The 20,477-nt window shown below is 38.6% G+C and overlaps 1 protein-coding gene across 11 annotated transcripts in view; it reads right to left on the reverse strand.

Annotated features, from left to right (window-relative positions):
* Positions 1–19,609, reverse strand: part of LOC135210287 (myotubularin-related protein 4-like) — a 125,558-nt gene extending 105,949 nt beyond the window's left edge. For 4 of the 11 annotated variants that reach the window (XR_010313490.1, XR_010313489.1, XM_064243162.1 and 1 more), the window contains exon 1: positions 19,450–19,608. Coding sequence is in view for 6 of the 11 variants with exons in the window: in XM_064243162.1 (XP_064099232.1) it covers positions 19,450–19,522 (73 nt within the window). In the remaining 5 variants the exon portion in view is untranslated. Of the gene's footprint in view, positions 1–10,759; positions 10,921–11,199; positions 11,238–11,579; positions 11,705–15,013; positions 15,096–19,449 lie in introns of those variants that run through there. The other 7 variants (XR_010313488.1, XM_064243164.1, XM_064243165.1 and 4 more) reach the window with 7 other exon arrangements.
* Positions 19,610–20,477: the final 868 nt, after the last annotated feature.

Here is a 20,477-nt window from a genome sequence, read left to right on the forward strand (position 1 = left end):
TACTGGGTTAAGTATATTCAAAACCTTATTTTATAAAAATATAATTTTTGTATATGAGACTTACCCAGTAATTATATAGCCAACTCCACATTGAAAGGAGGTGGGGTCATGGTCATATTCTACTTCAAAGCATTACATGTAATGAATTTGAAAACAGTAAAGTTGCTAGCAATGAAAAAACAATGCTTGTTGTTCCTATTAGTTAAGAAAGCTATGCAGATGAACACTGCCTCTGGTTGGCTCTTGTCTTAGCTCGTAGTGGCGTGGCGGTAGAACCAAGGGTCGTCTCCTACTTAGAGGAAATTTTGCAGCAAAGTATGATAGGTGCCAGCCCTTGCCCTGGGTGTAGCACCAAAATAAAACAACCAGAAAACACTGACACTTACACTGAATAAAGTAAAGACCCATCCACTGAGTGGTGAATGCTCCAGGTAACTGTACCCAGACTCTCCAAACTCAGCATCTTATTGAAAAGGTTAAGAGATACTAGGAGAATATCCTGTGCTTCCTTCCACAATGCCATGCCAGTCACAAAAAATGGTCTCGAGGTATTGAAAATTTTCGAGACTTTAAAAACTACATAAAAAATATATTAAGTCCAGATCGGTTACGCCTCCGGTAGCTCAATGGCAGAAAACTCCTGAAAACTAAGGAAGTAAATGCTGCTCTTATATCCTTAGCTTCGCTGCAAAGTAGGCCAAAAAACACTTTACTACATTGTGGCTTAAACATGAAGTCCATATAAACTAAGACAACCCGTTTAGACAGAGGAAGAGACAAGTTCTGGGAGGAACTCTTCTCTTCACACTGGCAGCCGAGTTATCAGGCTAAGTCTTTCAACCTCACTCCAATTTGAAGTGAACAACTAGTTAATTAAACACTTTACGCAACTCGGGGTGAGCAACTAGTAATTGAACACTTTACGAATTAGAAAAAAGAAAATGGACAACATAAAACCGCAATGTTTGTCCGAAAATCATTCTGAATCATCGCAGTGGCCTACAGATAAATTGCGACGAAGCTTAATACTTACAGATTTCTGTTGTACTATGGGCAAACAAAGAAATAATGAGTCTAATGAGACATCTCTGTCTGATGATTCTCGCAATGGCAACTGTGGAGCACAAAGTATCAACCATAAGCAAAAATCCAGAGCCAACAAGAGACTTAAGTCTGTGATTGCCAGGCAGAGATCCGAATTAGAAGTTAACCCTTGATAGAGGAGAAACAATAGTAAGACAAAAAATCTCATCGAGACGGCAGTACTCTGATCCTCACTCGTCTCAGACACCGAGGCAGAGTTGCCTGGTAGCACATTCCGCCTTCGAATTAATTTGTCTTATAGAGCTATCAAGTGTACGACAGATACCCTCGATCACCTATATGTAAACCGAAACAAGAGGGAAAGAAAAAAGAAAAAAAAACTTGTTCAATGAAAGTGCCAACTGTGGCGTTGTTGCCAAAACAATACCACTAGTCTTATCAAAACAAAATTAGAAACTCTTGGTAGGACCAAAAGGCTGTCCAGAGTTTCAGGAAATTAAATTGTCTTTGTCACACATGAGAAGAATTTACTTACATGAATACACCTGTACTCAAACGGTACAACTGACAGACATATGTCGTGAGGAGAATACACAAGTACATATATTCGTAAGATCCTGTCGACCAAGCATCAGCCTAATTCTTCACTTCGAAGAGAAAAAGAATAAGGACTAGAAGCAGACCTCTTCATTATTTAACGAAGAGAGCGAAGGTAAAGTTATTCCAAAGGAAAGCTTCTACGGCAAAAATAGGGCATCAATGACGACTGGTTCATGCCGAACTGGTTAATCTCCAAAAACAGGGACACTGGAGAGATCCGAAGATTGAACCAGGAACGATCTCTCGCATCAGAACTCTGGGGAGTGTAATCCGTAGAGTTCCATAACTCTGGCAGTAGAGGGGAAAAGAGGAAGACTGTTCTCAGAGCTAGCGAGAGTGGGCGGTAACTCATGCCATCAATTTGCAGTGATGATAGCAAACCAAGGACTTAGGAAAACGAATTCGCCTCTGTGAAAAAGACTCTTCCTGAAGGAAAAGCAAGAGGTTTTCAACCACCAAGGGAATGGAAGTCAAAGTTGACTGCACCAAAGTTAGCGAAAACTTGCCATTTCTTGCCACGTGTCTGTCTTATTGATTGAAAATTTCTGTTCAAATGGTGGCTAACAGAAGATCCCTTGGTGTCAAAGAAGATTAACGAGGAGACTGTCTTCAGGCGTCCAACAGGCAGCGCTAGGCTTCCAACAGCTTGTGCCCAGGTCAGGCGTGGAAAATGCCTAACTAGCTGAAGCAAGGGAGTGGATGCTTCATATGGCGCAGAGTGCCTGTACATCAATTGACGCTTGACAAAAAACGCCAGATACAAGAGAGATTAGAGTGGCTAGGCGCTAATACCTTGTGTTCATCATGAGAATCTGTACTTAATCTGATGAGCGTCTATACCAAAATTATTGAGGCTCAAAAATACAAAAGCAGGAGCAGAATTCTAATTCACTTCCTCTCCAGCGGACAAGCCTACGTCTCTATCTTTAAGATCATTGTGAAGGTGAGGGAGTCGACACACCTAGCTGCGAACGCCTGTGGAGGAATGGCTATCTGAAGCAAAAATTCGCTTATGATGCTTCCAACGTCTAGGCGCTAGCACAGGGCGTTCAATATACTAATTAGGTCAAATAAGTAACTGTCCTTTAATCTGATGCCTACTGAGCACCACTCACTAAACACCTGCCCAGTGGCATTCAGTCAGAACCTAATAAAGTATGACAATTTCGACGGGAAAAAACCCCATCGGACTACCTTCAGTTGGATCAGCTGAGTCGCGAGTCAAACATCGATTGTGAGTCACATCAGCAGTCGTGAGTCTAAAATCGACAGAGGTGGAACAGCCAAGTTGCGAGTTGAATCAGCCAATTCAAGAGTCAAAAATCGACTGAGAGTCGGATCAACTGAGTCTAGAGTCAAACATCGATTGGGTCTCAAACATCAATTGTGAGTCAACTTCAGCCAAGTCTCGAGTTGAACATAAACTGTGAAGAGTGACAAACATGACTAAAGGGTACGAGGCTTCACTCAAATTCCCAAGTCTGAGACATTCAACCAGCAAATGTCTCACAGTCAAGGGTACAGAACAGTCATTGCAAAATGGAGGATTTTCACAAGACATCAAGAACCCATGAGTGAGTCTTGTATGTCCAGTCCTCAATCTGCACAACATTGTTTCCTGTCTCCTTGGCATATACAGACATGACCAAGGAGACACTGATGACGTGATATTGCACATTTTCTGTACCTGGGAAAAGCTACAGGTTCGACCGAGAGGCAACCCCCTCGGACTCCCTTCGACTACCAGTATGTCCTCTCCTAGGCAGATGTTGGCCGTGAGGAGCAGCAGGACAGTGACATTAAGTCTAGGATATCCGAGGGGCCAGATAGTCACCACCTCTGACATATCTGTTGATACCTGGGACAGACAACAGGATCGACTGAGGGAGCGACTACCAGTATGCAACCCCCCCAACCTCCCTTGGACCTCTGGTATGTCTTCTCCCAGGTGCAGGGGAGCAGGACAGTGACCTTTGTCTAAGAGAATCACGGGACAAGTAGTCGCCTGCTACACTGCACAACACTTCACTGTTACATTGGTAATTCATGATAATCGAAATAAAAGTTGGCAAAGGCATGGGAAGGAAGTGATGGAGCTAGGCGCGGGAGCAAATGACAAAGATCAGAAGAGTACTACGATAGAATTGGCGTTAGCTTTGGGAGGCGAAGGGAGTCAGCAGACAAAAGGAGAGATGCCGGCGCATCTGGTAATCTCTGTTACTGACTACCTTTATGAAAATAATTATAAATAATAGATTATTAACTACATACTTTACTATAGGGAATACTGGCATCTAGGCCTGAAACATTCATAATATATTAATACATCAGCCTTTCATACTCAGACATGTATTTAAATATAACGTAAATGAATGCATAACTCCAAGATAATAATAATTTATATCAACAAGCTGTTTTTGCAATAAGTATCAAAGCCAATCGGACTCTAGTAATGTCAAAACACCACTTTTGTTCTCCAATTAGTGATAAAGGAATTAAACAAATATTTGAAAAATATGAAATAGCATTTCATGTATTCAAATGTATGTATACGAAATAACTTACCCTTCTAAATATACAAGTGTTTATATCACCAAACGTTTTCAAGTCAAATCGCAAAGTAAATTAGACTAATATAAACGAAAATTACGAATAAACAATTACAGGTACTATCCTACTTACAACCAAGTTTGGTTCCGACCCACTGGTTGTAATTCGGAATGGATGTAAGTCAAACCTTAGAAAGTGGCCAACATACTGGGTAGGGTATACTATCAAACCTTTGCTATATAAGTGCCTACTTAGTACTGTAATGTAATGTACAATCATTATTTCAATCTTTTTACCACAATGTACTTCTACTAATACATTTTAATCATTTATGTAATAGTATATATTACGTACAATTAGGCATTGAGTTACAATGGGGTTAGGTTCTTGGATGCATGTCAGAAGTTGATTCTTACGTAAATTGGTTGGCAATTCAGTCTACAGTACAGTTAATACCAAATGATGCTGCAGATAGGGCACGGTAACTCAAACTGATGCTGCCTGAGTGATGAGAGTTCTCATGCCTGAGTGATGAGAGTTCTCATGAGATGGCACAGTGCCAAGTAACTATGGTCAACTGTCTGAAGTAAGGTTGTAGGTACGAGTGGTCGTATGTCGAGTAGGTTGTAAGTCGGATAGTACCTGTACTCAAAAAGAAATTATTTTAAAAATTATCATGAATGAGAGCAATCGCAATCAGTAACCGATTACGTGCCCCACTAATTAACTCAAGTGGCCTGTGCTCAAGTCTAAATCAGTAACCGATTACGTGCTCCGCTAATTGACTCGAGCGGCCTGTGCTCAAGTCCAACTCAAATGACTCTTGGCCGCCTGTGCTCCAGAGCGCCTAGTGAGCTCGATGCGATCAGCTTAAATGTGAAACTTTCACAATTGTGTGACGCCAGGAAAATACCTTTGTACGCCAAGGCCATACAAGCCTTCTCTTCCAAAGCCTCCCGTGGCAAACATTATCATCATTCTCTCCTCAATACTTTCAACCTCCACACTTTCAGTCTCTGCAAAGAAAAGTGATTGAAGAGTGTCGCAAGCACGGTAAACAAAAGATGTATTGGCCGATGAAACCCTTTGGCCTAAAAGAATGTCTCAACATTCACAAATTATTTCTAAGTAACTATATTTACTGGCAGCTTGTGACTAATAGCCTATGGCTGGTAAACAAAATCCCAAAAGCAAGGTAAGTCTAACCTAGGGAAATTATTTAACCTTCAAGAATTACTTTTAAGAGGTAATTATAAACCGGCGACTTGTACGTAGCCTAATCCCGATAAGTAAATAATAAATGCAAAGGTTCTAAGATACAAGAATGAAATAACATTCTTGAATTATTTCAAGATAATTATTACAGTGTCAGGCTAACGACCAATGGCCAATAAACAAAATCTAAACAAATCTTGGCCTAAAGGAATGATTTATAAAATCCTGATTACTTAAGGCAATTATTAACCAACGCCTTGCACGTAGCATAAGCCCGTTAAGTAAAACATATACAAAAGTATTAGGCCTAATTGAATGGAGATACATTTAAGGACTATTGCCAGAGAATACAAAAATCCGGCTTGATGATGATCTGAATAAAACAGAGGACAAGACTCATCCTGCTCGAAGGCTACGAATGTGTTCTGGTGGTTGTGTAACACTACCGAATCCAGTGATATAGCCTAACCAGAAAATAAGAACAAGCTGCTGTAAGCACCATGTTTAGTCAAGCACGGCAGGAAACAGAATGAAGTGCTTTGCTAAGTTGTTCCTAGTATTGCCGTTGGGGGACGGCACTGCTACGTCTACACTGAACAAATCTAAGCGCTACCCGCAAAATTTGAATTAGGCTGCCGAACGTTGGAAACGATAGCTATATAATTAATGGGTAAGTCTCCTATACAAAAGTTACTAGTAACAAGGTATCTGAGGCCCACGGTGATTAACATAACACTTGACCACCCTGTAGCATCTAAAAAAATCTCCAGTGCAGGGAAATGTCCCCCAGGACCTAACAGGAATATGGCACCTGAGAACAGAACACCAAGAGCTTCATGTTAGTCCAGATTGACCATAACTGATTCTGGGAGCTAAAACAGCCATCTCCCAAAGCATGAGAACTGTTAGATTCAACTACATTTTCCTGGTAACTGAGCTGGCCTACCAAAAGAGCCCTCCACCAAGGAATGTACCCAGCAATTCTTTTCAATAAAACACTGAAGCTGATAGTCGCATCATTAGTCTTTTATTTCTCAAGTTACTAGGACAGAGCATGTCTTAGTACAATTTGTGCAAGATATTTTTTTTCTCCACACATTTCTGAAAAAAAATATTTCAGTTACAATTTGTTAACTCCCAAGAATACACAGACTACATTTGTATACAAATGTAAGTTTTCATACAAATATTCTCAAACCAGTAAATTAAAGATTATATCACCTAGCATAACTAAATAGGATTAGTGTGTCTGAGGCACCTATAAGGTTTCTTTTAACAACCTATTGTATACAGCAGTCTACTTTTCATCATTACATCTTGGTAATGCTCTTGAATATCAGTAAATTTAATATATCAAATGTACTGAAGCAATGGGACCTATGAGGTCATTCAGCACCGAAATGGAAATCGACCATAAAAGATTTGAAAGGTGTAACAGGAGGAAAACCTTGCAGTTGCACTATGAATCAATTGTTAGGAGCAGGTGGAAAATAAGATAGAAGAAATAGTATATGAAAGGTGGTACTGTCAAAGTTATGAAAGGGGTTGCAGCTAGGAGCCGAAGTCACACTGCAAAGAACCTTAAGCAATGCCTATAGCAGTGCAATGATGGCACTATCCCCCCACAGGGATCAAGTGTACTAATAAAACATTCAATACAGCACTAGGGTTCTTATGCAATGAAAATGGAACTGAACACTCATGGTACTGATCAAACAAGACCTGCCACAACAAACTATTTTATCAAATTCGGTATCCTGATGTGCAGAAGGCATAATTGTATAGAAATTTCACATACCTATGAAACTTCAATTATTCCTAGCCTACCTTGGGCCCTACCTTTTTAATGACAGATGTCAAATCAGTTCTTGGTAACAGAGCAAAAGGAATTTGTAAAGCATTTAATTCTAAAATATTCATCTGAAACTGATCCATATTTTTTCACCAGTCTCACTATACTGGTTACTAGTGCAATCACTTAACATTAGGCAATCTACAAACTGTCCACTTGACAGTTTACTGATGCCTTTATATTAAACTTAAAAACCAAATTCACCTGGCAAACAATTTCAAACTACTCTACAGAAAAGATGACAATAGTAATAATCTCCTTGTACACAGTTGGAAGCTTCACTAGTAAACCTTCCTTGAAATCTTGTATGCTGCTCCAACTAATGCTCCACATGTTTTAATACTATCTATCCAGCCATAGATGAATTCTTCTTACAACAAAACTAGTCTACATACAAGGTAAGTTCTTAACTTAAGTAAATTATAGCTATGCCCAGGTTACAAACTTATTAAAATTCTAGTCTTATCATTTGAAGACTATGACAGTAGTGCCATAACTAACCAGCTGAACAACAGAATCCACTCTAAAAGTTAACTGTCATTTGATTGTTAGGAAGAACTTCTTTCTAAAGATAATAAAGGACAGAAAAGAACCCTCGTATTTTCAACTAGAAAATATTTCAAGATGTTTTTAATCAATTAAGGGTTAGTGTTTACTTGGTGTGGAGCTACATTACAACAACAAAATCCTGATTAAAAAATAACACCAGTATACCTATCCTTACCCTCTACACAAGCTCCCTTTTGCAACTAATTTCCTTTATGCAAGCTCTTACCGTTTGACTTATGTACGTACCTCTAGCCTACAAACAAAATATTACTCTATCACTTAAATTCATTACAAATCAACTTGAATAAGGTCAGAGTTCTCATATATCTTATGGCCATACTAAAACACATTTCAGTGTGGAAAGGAGACATAGATACTATACTCTGTTTTTTTCCATCTGTCCATGCGCCTGTGGTGTTTGCGTATGGTAACACTGTGTCCCGGGCTTTAGATAGTTACATTTAGCTTACATTCAACAATAACAACAATATCCTATTTCGAATACTAACGGTGTAATTCGCATACAGTAATTTATTAAAACACTTTTCAGTTGCAAATGTACACCCAGGTATTCTTTAATTTACCTAAAACTTACACATAACGTAACTATTTAAAGCTCGGGATTTAGTGTTACCATGCAAAAACACCACAGGCGGATGGACAGATGGAAAAAAATAGAGTATAGTCATATGAATTGCTTGTTTCACCTAATACATCCACTGAATATCTTATTTACCCTCAAAATAAACTTGAAATTTTTTAGCCTCCAATATTTTACACGGTTCTAAAGCCTGAGGGGGTAAAATGCTGTATAAAATAATTACTACAATTGGCCGTGAAAATATAATTTCCCTGTTTTATCGCAGTCTGGTTCCTAGAACATATATTTTGGGTAGATCTAGGGTACCTATCCGCGGCGGCCCAGACTATGGCAGTTGCGGTTTTTCTATTCAGTTTTACCTACTGAACAAGAATTTTAAGTAATATTTATTCAGACGACTGTAATTAACCCCCAGGGGCCAGTACTAAAGGTAATACTTCAGAATGGGGTGGAATTAAATGAGCTTGATAAGTTTTTAACCTCGAATTTATCCTACGTCGGGAGAGGTGTTTCCTCTACGGCAATATTTACTTTTAATGAGCCCTCTAACTTACTTTCTTACGCAAACAAAAGCAGTTCCAGTTACTCATTATTGGCTGAGAGGGGTGACATCATTATGACGTCATGGGTTTCATAACCAATTACAAACGACTTTAGTCGAAAACAAAGTTTCACTAGCATTTCAGCGGAGTAATAAAGTTACCTGTCCAGTGTCCACTGGTATCCTTGTTTGACTGAATACTCGAATAATGAAGCAAAAACCGGCATTTTGTCTTCCTGTAGCTACTTGTCAAAATCTTTAAATATGCGGATAAGGCGCGAAGCGCCGTTCCACTACGGCCTTGCTGACAGCACACACAAATCAATCGTCGCGGATATGTAGTTGCTCCCTACTTTCTTTGTTGTTGTTTTTGTATCGCCGCCATATTGGTTTTGGTGTTCTTCCGCCGATTTCGGTCGGCGGTCGAGTCGTCGTGTTTAGTACTGGCCCTTGGGGGTTTATTACAGTCATCCAAATAAATATTACTTTAAATTCTTGTTCAGTGGGTAAAATAACATAGGAAAATGTCAATTGCCATAATCTAGGCCACCGTGGATTGCTTCTGTAGAAATACCATATTTTGTCCTTTATTTTGTTTATAGTTTATGGTATTTACTGTCAGTGTCTTATGTTTTAAAGTTCATCACCAAGGGGCTGGCACTAAATACGGCATCAACTTTGCACAAACTGGCAATTGCCGACCGCAGAAGGGTAGGGTAGTAGTTTCAAGTTTTACTTAAACATTTCTGATGTTAGTTTCTTTTGCTGTTTAGTTTTTGATTAATAGCATACCAACATCAATCCCAAGAGCTCATGCTTAGTACCAGCCCCAATAAAAAGGAATTGTAAAACAAACAAAAGGTAAATATCTTGGTAACAGTAAATTAGCAACAGATCTGAGCATGAATTTGAACTAAACATGTTAAGGACACTAAAGACCATAGCATAAAAACTCTACCTAATATGAAGTATAGGTACTAGGTAATGGTTTAAAGTAAAATAATACATCTAAGGAGCATGTGGCCCTCCTCCACTTCTTTCAAACTGATCCTGCCTGTTTTTTTTTTTTCTTCTTTTTTTTCGAAAACTGCCCTCTGAAGTCAAGTCCATCCAAGTCCTGAAGCAAAAGCCTTAATTGTTCCTATCTTCAATGCTAGCCTAGGGTATACCAGACCAATTTGTGGGTAAAAAAATAAGCTAAACACCCTTAACCTAGTATGGCAGAACAGAAAGAAAACGAGAAAAAGGGTGACAGTGCAGCCAGTGACTGCATAACCCAGGCAACTCCCGTAGGAGGGAAGCCTAGCCTGGAAAGTGGCAGACGAAATCCCAAGGGCAGCAAAATGCATGGGATGAACTGTGGCAGCCTAACCTCATAGTGATACCTGCCAAAAGTCCGTACAGGAAACAGTCTTTATGTAAACTGAATTTACAGCACTATGCATAGTAGTCGAGAGTGAAATGCGAGCAGGATAATCAGTGTAAACGATTCGTTGGCAAGGCAGGTAGGTCGTCTGTCATCCGCTACCGCTAGGTAGTGTCCGATCGGCCATTTGTGATCACGCGTTTATGGCGCTATACGTATCCTTCGAGAATATGGTCGAACCGCCGACAATGACATCAGCATTGAATACCTAACGCTCATGAGAAACGCACAACTCGAGTCCTGGATGGGGAATAACTCCACAGTTTCCGGTGGGATCATAACAACGTTTACATTTCTAGAAGGAAGTCGTGGGCGGTTAACTTCAACACCATTTTGACATCGCCTTTCACAATCTCCTTTTAACGATAAAACATTTCTCACCTTTTGGGTCTTATGTCACCCTTAAGTGTATGGCCACGCTAGGGTGTACTAGCAAACAGCCCTTAACCAGTTATAACCATAAAAGCTATGTTTTCACTTCAACATCGAAACTGTGTCACACAATATGGCGACAATAACAACACAAGATACGGTTCCAACACTTTCAAAACTAACGTCACCAAGTATACAAGTTACTTGAGAATTCTTCATCCACACTATAGACAGATGAAAATTTGCTTTCTATTTTGCCTCATTTTCAGATCATACTGAACAATTCACAGCGAAATATTCACCAACTTTAATTTTCAGAAGACTTTATTTCCACTACTATAAGTCCTCAAGGGCATATGACGTCACAGAACAGCTGACTTGAGATTATCGCTTCATGTAAATAATAATTAAAACACCAATTAAGTAAATCAATGAAAACCGTAACTCACTATCCATTGAATCTAAAATAAAGTATTAATAGACAAGCAACACAAAACGTAACACCAGAGAAAAACATGGATTTTTTCCCCAACACTCCCGCCACAATACATTCGGGAATCGAGAGAGCATAGGGTACTCTCTAAAATTCGTGATACCATATCACAGTCACCTGATTATAAAAGGTTACCTGGCAGTATCTAGAGTAGTACCCAAAATGGTAAATAGCCGAAATTGTACGATTTTGATTACTTAAGAGGTAAATGTCATACTTAGTTGCGATACTATAACAAAAATAAAATATTGTAAAAATGGTAGTTGGTTGACTACAGCGATATATAAACATTGAGCAAACGACCTTGAGAAGTGAACAAGATAGGCCCACATTTACCTGGGGTTCACGCCCCTCGGTGTCAGACCCTCGGTATGATCTACTGTGAGAATGGTAACTGAAAGACAACCGCTTGTCTAATGCCACACCTACGTTGTGCCGGTCCACACTGGAGCCACGTGGGTTTGTACTAGCCCTCAGCAAGATATGTGAACTAGCTCAATTGATTTTTTTTTAAGTTATTGGTGTCTTTCCATTTCATATTGTTGTCTCATGCCTAAAACTTCCAAGTGGTTTTGTTTTCCCAGAGAATGTGTAACCACCGTGAAATTTTATGCACGATCATCATGCGAAAGTGTCGCTGTGCAGGTGAACAGCTGAAGTTTGGCGAATTTGCTTGCATGATGATAGGGCGAGCCAAGAGGCAGCAGACGGGCATTTTGCCGCATGTTGCAGAAGTGGGCGTGTCCATTCTGCGTGGGCGTGTCTCGCATGTGCGGGTTGGGTGGGGGAAATCCTCTGCACACGAGGAGCTTGCTTTTCTTATCGATTTCCAAGTACTCATGATCTTTTGTAGACTTACATAGCCGGGAATTCTCCACACATCATGACTATAAGAATTGAACTGGGCCGGGGTGTTATGAATCCAGTAGACATTCAAATATTCAGATGCTTGCAAGATCATGATTCTGTCGAAACAATGAATAGATAATCGAAGCCTTACGTTATTATTAGTTTCCATGAGACTTCAAAAGGAAACTTCACAAAAATGCTGCTGTATCTCTTGTGAGAATCCTTCCAGAGTTATACATGGCCTAGCCACGAGACAGTCTCTCGTCGAATTTAACTCCACCAGTCTGGTTTTTCGATGTCATACGAGACACGACCTCTTTCACAATGCTTGCGGGCGGACGACTCCATGAAAGGAAACGGACCAAACGCGATATCACTCAAGTTACCTGGATACATTTCTGCGGGAGACGGAACTCTCCGGAGAAGGGCGTGAAGTCTGGGAGACCGAGAAACTAACGAAAAGAGAGGTCGGGCAAGAAGAGCTGGAAGATTTAGAGAGCCTTTCTCAGGCCCCTCCCCCAGAACTTTTTTTTTTTTTTCTTTTTCAGCCGACCTCCTTTTGGGGGTTTTGTTCCTTTCGTCGGCGAAAGGGTGCAATGCCCCTAGAGTCCAAAGTTTAGAGAGTAGCTATAGGTCTAGACCCTAGAGAGTATAGGTCTAGAGAGTATATTCTCTAGACATTGCTCCAGTCATATCTCAAACGTGAACAAGTTTCTATGCTCGTGACACCACACGGGATATGTTATTGGCCCCTGTCCTTTTTGTAGAGGATAAATTGATATTTTTTTTATGGGCAGATTTCGTGGACGGTGTCGAAGCACACTTTAGTACTAAACAGGCAGCATCTTTGGAATGTCTCTCTCTCTCTCTCTCTCTCTCTCTCTCTCTCTCTCTCTCTCTCTCTCTCTCTCTCTCTCTCCATAATGTATTTAATTATCTTTACCTCTTTACATTATATATAATAATATATATAAATATATATATATATATATAATATATACATAATTATATATATAATATAATATATATTATTATATATATATTATTATATATATATATGATATATATAAATATATATGAATATAATATATATATCTATATATATATATATATATGATATATACATATTATAGATATATATAATAGATATAATATATATATATAATGAGATATTAGAAACTAAGATAATAGCTAATACATATATATATATATATATATATAAAAAACTAAGTGAGAAATTGGATAATATTTATATATATATATATATATATATATATATATATATATATATAGTATATATAATAAAAATAGTATATATACATATGGATATATTATATATAAAAATATATATATATATATATACTATATATATAGATATATATATATATATATATATATATATGATAGTATATATATATATATATCTATATATATATATATATATTAAGCGAACTGCAACAAGAAAATTATAGAAATCCAAGCGCTTTCGTCTTTACTAAGACATTGTCAAGGAACGAATGAAATACAATTGGAGAGAAAGTTATCACGTAAACAACAGATCAAGAATACCAGATGGTTAATTGTCAAAATGGTAAAAATTGAAGAGATAATCCAGGATTATCGGATATCACACGGTCGAGAAACCTAAACATAAATTTAACCCTAACCGAAACTACAAAGTATCCGTACAGTCCAAAACATGTAAAAACTGAATATATTAATTTTTTTGCTTATATTTATCTACAACTTTTTTCATTATGAAGGCATCAAGTTTAAATAAACCAAGACTTAAATTGAGAACATTTCCATTATTTGACTTTATGAAACAAGATTCAATATTCCTTTTGATTGTGTCATTATATGGGATTAAGGCTCTTGCTTGACTCCAGTTAATAGGATGATCTAAATCTCTCATGTGTACGAATAATGCATTCGATATCTGCCCAGTTCTCACAGAATATTGGTGCTGTTTGAGACGTTGTGAAAGAGATTTACCGGTCTGTCCGTAATAGACTTTATCACACTTTTTGCAAGGAATTTATATCAGTGTGCGTGTGTGTATATGCATTAAGCTACAAACGTCCTTTAATATCCCATTCGCTCTACCTCGGAATTAATATATTTACATATATGTTAACCGAAGGTGAAGTTTCTAGCTGATAATTTCGTACGCTCGTGTATTCGAACCAGCACGCAGAAGAAAAATCAGGACCTCAGTGCACTGAGAAAACAAACCGACCATTTCAGTGCACAGTCGCACTAATTACTTTTGGGGTTAGGGGTAAACCCAGTGGGTTTTATTATTATTATTATTGATAATCGGAGATTTAGGCATCTTGCAATGCACTGGGGCACTTCCGGCCATTTAGCGATTATAAGAGAAAACGAAGTATAAAACGATGTCGAGTTTTCTGTACATCGTATAATGAAGTTCACCGAAAATAGGTCTATCTTTCGGTGGTCTCGTTATAATGCCTTCTTTTATAAAAAATTAAAAGAAAAGAAACATTAAACAATAAATTTGCATGTTATAGCGTTAACGAAATCCACATAATAAAGGTTAGCAGAACACAAAACACATTGACAGAAATGATGTTAAATTCGCCACTAAGAAACAAAAAATGTTCGCAATCATAGGGGAAGCTTTGTTTGTAAATAGTTTGCCTCTAGGCTCATGTTACCGGTGGCCATGATGTTTCGCGCTCAAAAAAAAAAAATAAATAAATAAAATAAAATAAAAAATAAATAAATAAAAAGGATATTTTATCTCTCCAAGGTTGCTAAGATTTTAAATTAAAGATAGTATTTCGTATAACGTAATGGAGGACGAACGGATCCCGATACGAAAGCGTTGCTGGACACGCGCTTTAGAGAAAAAACGCATAAACGCAAGTTAATAAATAAACCCTGCCGTGTCTTACCTTTCTTAAGCGAACCTCGTTTCAACTTAGAAAAGAGAGCTCTAACGGCATATCTGCGTGGATTCATGATTTATATGCACTCCTAAACAATCCGCTGGAATGGGTACGAATACTACTGCACTAACAAGTAGTAGCTACTTCCGAATCTGGCCTTCCTTGAAGTTCCTTCCTTCCAACCAAGAAGGGCGAAGAGTGAGGCTACCGCTCACGAAATCCCCCGATCAGCCAGTTCAAGGCTTAAGAATTGCCTGTAGGCCTAATGACCTAGCATCCGATACTGTTGTCCCCCCCCCCCCCCCCCCCCCCCCCCCCCTTAAATTCCACTTATTCCCCCACAGGTACACTACAAGTCGACCCGAGTATGACCATCCGCGAAGATAACGGCTGGTCCAAAGGTCCAGGGAACTGCTCTAAACAGACTTTAAAACAACAGCTCCCCTATATACTTGCGCACACGGTCTAGGCCTAGGGCGTGCCTGCATATAAACAAAATACTGGTAATGAGGATTGGACGGAAAATAGTTTTAGGTCAAAATTGTTGGTTGTAAACGTATACTTATGGACGTCTCAATGTTTAACCATTTTAAGGTAAAAACCTCATAGATTCAGAGCAGTGTCGTCTACTTGGGTCAGCTGCTATATGTGGGTGTTCATGTTCTATACAAGAAATACTTTTTATTATTCTCGGGACATACATTTAACACCTTTTATGACCATATATTAACGTTAACTTGTACGTTGGGCCCAAAGCACCACTTTAGTGTAGGAGTGCGCTTGTCATTATAACAAAATTCAAATGCTCGCACTACTATTTCATACAGAGAAACTCAGGTCAATTATTATTACCAGAAACACCTGCTGCTGACTCACTACCCATCAGTTCAGACACCATCGCATACCAAGTACTTGCTGCGGAGAATTTCAGTGCCATTATACGATAAAATTTTATGAAGTTTAAATTACATTACTATATTTTAATTTGCGAAAATATGAACCAAATAGTGTTGTCAGTTAAAGATGATTTCAAAAATGTATCTGATCTGATGAGTCACATCGGAGATAACACCTGTGAAGAGGTTAACGTTCTTTATCAAATGATAAGCGCCCGAACACGTAGTTCACAAGAGCGATTTCTTCTATTTACCAATAAACCTTGACGCACTATCAGAGAGAGAGAGAGAGAGAGAGAAATTATACAAGGAACTCTTTAGTTCTGGGCAAAGCAATAATGGCAGAGCGCCACGTAGTCAGTTCACTTCTCCCAAAAAACAAATGACAAGGAAACGAAGACAATGGACGTACCGAGGCACCTCCTCGGCCCGTGTGTTTATAACGAGCGAGGTATAGTAGGTAGTACTAGGTGGGTGGGTGGGTGGCATATACGTATACGTGTTTATCCACGGCTATGGCTTATCACGCCGACTTTGTGATACTTTAAATATCTGTACCTTCCTTGTTGCTATGACGGAGACCCCGATGTTTTCTCCAACCCCTCTTCCCCCACCGCACCCCCCAAAGACCCTATTCCGCACTTTCCTCTGTTTATGCGCGGAGATACCCGAAGCGCTGTGGCTCAGCTGTGTTGCGACTTTGATTTCCGGCATTTATGTAAGGGTGACTAGTATCATCCTCAAGAAAAATTTTATAAATAATTGCAGTGCCCACCTTGGCACTCTTCCACTCTTCTTTTATACATATTTGGCACGTGGTGAAAGGGCTAGACTCTGACATGAACCTTCAAGACGTTACAAATCTATCTCACTCGCTTAACTCTTGGCTTTCTCAGGCTCCCTCGCTCTTTACTGTCTATAACTGACTATTTCTTAGGTGGTTATATATGTATATCGGCGCAATTGTGAGAGCAGTGGGTCTATGAGAGATGATTCAAGGAGGTCTGATTCCTTTACAGAGAAAGTAAACTGTTTACTGGCCTTTCTTTTGTACGGTCTAAATTTTAAGAGCTTGTGAGAATATCTTTTGAGGATTCTCTCTCTCTCTCTCTCTCTCTCTGCAGGTGCTTACCGTAAAATTAAAAGTTCATGCAAGACTTTGGTTAGCGTTTGATTTTGCCACAAATGAAGCTGATTGGCTAGATTATTTTATAAGCTAGGGTCTACTCTAAGTATATAGTATACTGTAATTGGCAAATTTTATTGATGTTGCTATTCTATACCACCATCTTAGAATTTAACTGAACTGGATATAAAACTTAGGCCAAAAGCCAACCACTGGGACTTTGAGGTCATTCAGAGCTGAAACGCAAATACCGTAAAACTTTGCAAGGCGTAAGAGATGGAACCCCTCGCAGTTGCTCTATGAATCAATTGTTAGGAAGAGGGGTGGGGCCGGGGGGGGGGGTGGGGGGGGGGGAGTAAGATGGAAGAATAAATATGAAAGGAGGCACACAAAGGAATGAAAGCGGTTACAGCGAAGAAACTTAGGTAGTACCTAGTACCTACAGTGCACCGCATGAGGTGCACTGACGCCACTAACCCCCTACGGAGACTTTCATCTTAGACAACGATGCCAATTGAGATAACAGATTTCTGATGGTATTTTAAAATGTATAATAAATTTCTAATAAGCCTATATATATATATATATATATATATATATATATATATATATATATATATATATATATATATATATATATATCTATATTAAATGGACCCCGGATCGCTCGATATTTTTGCAAGAATTACATTAAGCTTCGGTTGCTAATGAAGCAATTATAGTACACAACAAGAAAGCTAAACTATCAGCTTAGGTCTTGGCAACTGTCAGTTACTATTTTTCTCTTTCTGGTCTTTACAGAAAAACACGTTTATTTTCACTTAAAAAGTTCCCGATATTGGAGTAATTTTACTTTGTTCTCAATTCGCAGAAATGTGCCCAGTACGAAAAGCTTGCTTTATCTATCGTAAATTTAAGTGTTACCAAGGTCTGACGTCTTTGATTTAGTCTCAGAAGTTTGAAATACGACGTGTTTAGGATCGAGAACCGTCCAGTCTAATTTTGGTGCTGCCGTTGTCGTTGGAAATCCTAATAACAGTCTGCTATATAGACCAAAATTACCAACCCGACAGGCATGACAAAATGTGGCTAATTTTTAAGTCTACAGGAAAGAAAAAAAAAAATCGCTAAGGACAGACTCGCTCCTTTGCTTCAACATTTTGAATCAGTCCTGCGCGCGAATAGAACCGAAATATCTGTCCCCACACCCAAGTCTCTCTCTCTCTCTCTCTCTCTCTCTTGCGTTAATTGTAAAGTGGAAAGCATTTTTTCCAAGCGAGACCACTAAGTTCTAAAAAAGGTAATACACGAATTTAAGAAAATGAATAGTCTAGTCTTTTAATGCGCTCTCTCTCTCTCTCTCTCTCTCTCTGCGTTAATTCTAAAGTAGAAAATATTTTTGCTAGTGAAACCTCCGTTCTAAAAAAAATAAAATAAAGAAAAAAGTTAATACACGAATATTAAGAAAATGAACAGCCTAGTCTTTGAATGTGTATAAAGTGAATTTTGTAATAAAAAATCATTGAGCAAATCCGGAGGTTTCTGTAAGGTGAATTAATTTCTCTAGCGTCAAACGCCAGCAGCTAGGTCTAACTTGACCCGACTTTAATAGCTTTTTGGTACTATTGTAAACCCAAGTTTTTGCCACTATCAGACAGACTACTTGTACCAGCCAAGTTCTCGTTATTCCAGTAGCTCGTTGGGCACAAAGTCAATTAAGATAAATGACACTTGACTGTCACTACCTCACAGACGACTTACAGTAGCATAGAATTTCGTGCCAATGCGAACTGCGTTGTTTTCACAATAATCTAAGAAGAATTTCGGTATGTGAAAATCTTATTCAAACTACTCACGTGTTTTATACAGAGAAGCACAAAATTCACTAAAATATAGCGTGCAAGAACTGTCACAAAATCTTACAAAACGTAAACAGACGAACGGAGTCTCAACGATATCGGACTAAGTTATCACATGCTCAACGTCGAGAGATGCCACACATAATTAAACCTTAAAACTTTATCGTAAATATTAACGACAGTTCTGGAAAAGCATCCGTTGCCTACATAATGAAACATTGTCTACAGATTCCAACAGCTTCCATCGGCCTGTGTCTAATACCAAAAGTTCCAGAACGTTTAAGATTAAGAACCTATTTGCCTACGCTAGAGATACTAACCAAGCAAAAAGATAAAATTTCCTGTCGTGTGTTGAAAAACATCAGCTAACTACCGGAAACAAAGCTCCGGACGATAACACAGATATATGAAGGAACTTGTAAATAGCGACAGTGGATTTTCCTCGGCAGACATAATTACTATTATTATCTAATAATAATAAATAGTAATAATTGGTTTACAAGTTGGAAATGAAATCCCACCCACCGGTGAAGTAATTATACAACACGCTGACTGACTTACTTTCTTCAGTACCTTCCACCGGATGGGGATAGATCCACGTTACTGCATCATACAACATTCGCAAACTGAACATTATTGATAAGATTGCTTTCTTTGCTTTCTGGATCCTATAAATGACTGTGTCCAGTCAGTGTCCACTCGGATACAACTTTGTACTTGTTGAAAGGCCACAGCGTACGAACGACTCCGCAAGCGATATTGAAGTATTCAAGAGTTCAGAGTCAGACTTCATCTTCGAAATTTTTGTCTTTATTTCCCTTAGGCGTGACTGAAATTACTCAAGGGTCAGAGCTGTGATTATTTATAGCTTGTTTCGGCAAATCGCACTACAACTGCCTTGTTTACATGATTGGAAATTTTAACTGTTCTTTGTGTTTTTTCCAGGTCTTGTTCTTTCCCTCTTGTTTCAAATGGAGTTTCTGTTTTCAAAAATGCTTTCATATTATTCGAAGAACGGAAAGGAAGACTTTGTTTACAACGTAATGGGACCTACGGAAATCTTGCAATCGATACATATGGGAGGGGGGCTGGGGTGGAGGTTAAAGAGGTATTGCTTGATGAAGGTACAATAATTTCTTGAAAGCAGTTTGAACGTTTATAGAGGAAGGGAATATTGCATTAGATTATACAGATTTAAAAGTGACCAGTTGGTGCTGAACTGGTACTAAGACAAGTTTGGCGTATTTTGTCCCTATGGCTGTTTACTGCTTTCATGAATGAATGATTGGAAGGAGTTAAAGAGAGGACAGGAGATACATAAAGCTACGAAGTTGTGTGAGAAGGATATGAGATCGTTGATTACAGTTGGCCGGCGATGCAGTTTTACTTGGTGACATTGAAATCCTACAGGCTGTTAGTAGGCTTAGAAAAAGTTTCTAATAAGAGAAGGTTGCAAATGAATTCTGGTAAGAGTAAGGCATGAAGCTGCCGAGATGAATTTTTTTGCTTTGTGTAGTGCGGTATGAAGGTTGAAATGTGTGTCTATATAGGCCTAAATGTATAACAAAAACTAATGTTATGAAGATGCC

This window comes from Macrobrachium nipponense, chromosome 39 (genome assembly GCF_015104395.2).
Source record: "Macrobrachium nipponense isolate FS-2020 chromosome 39, ASM1510439v2, whole genome shotgun sequence".
Classification (NCBI taxonomy): Eukaryota; Metazoa; Arthropoda; class Malacostraca; order Decapoda; family Palaemonidae; genus Macrobrachium; species Macrobrachium nipponense.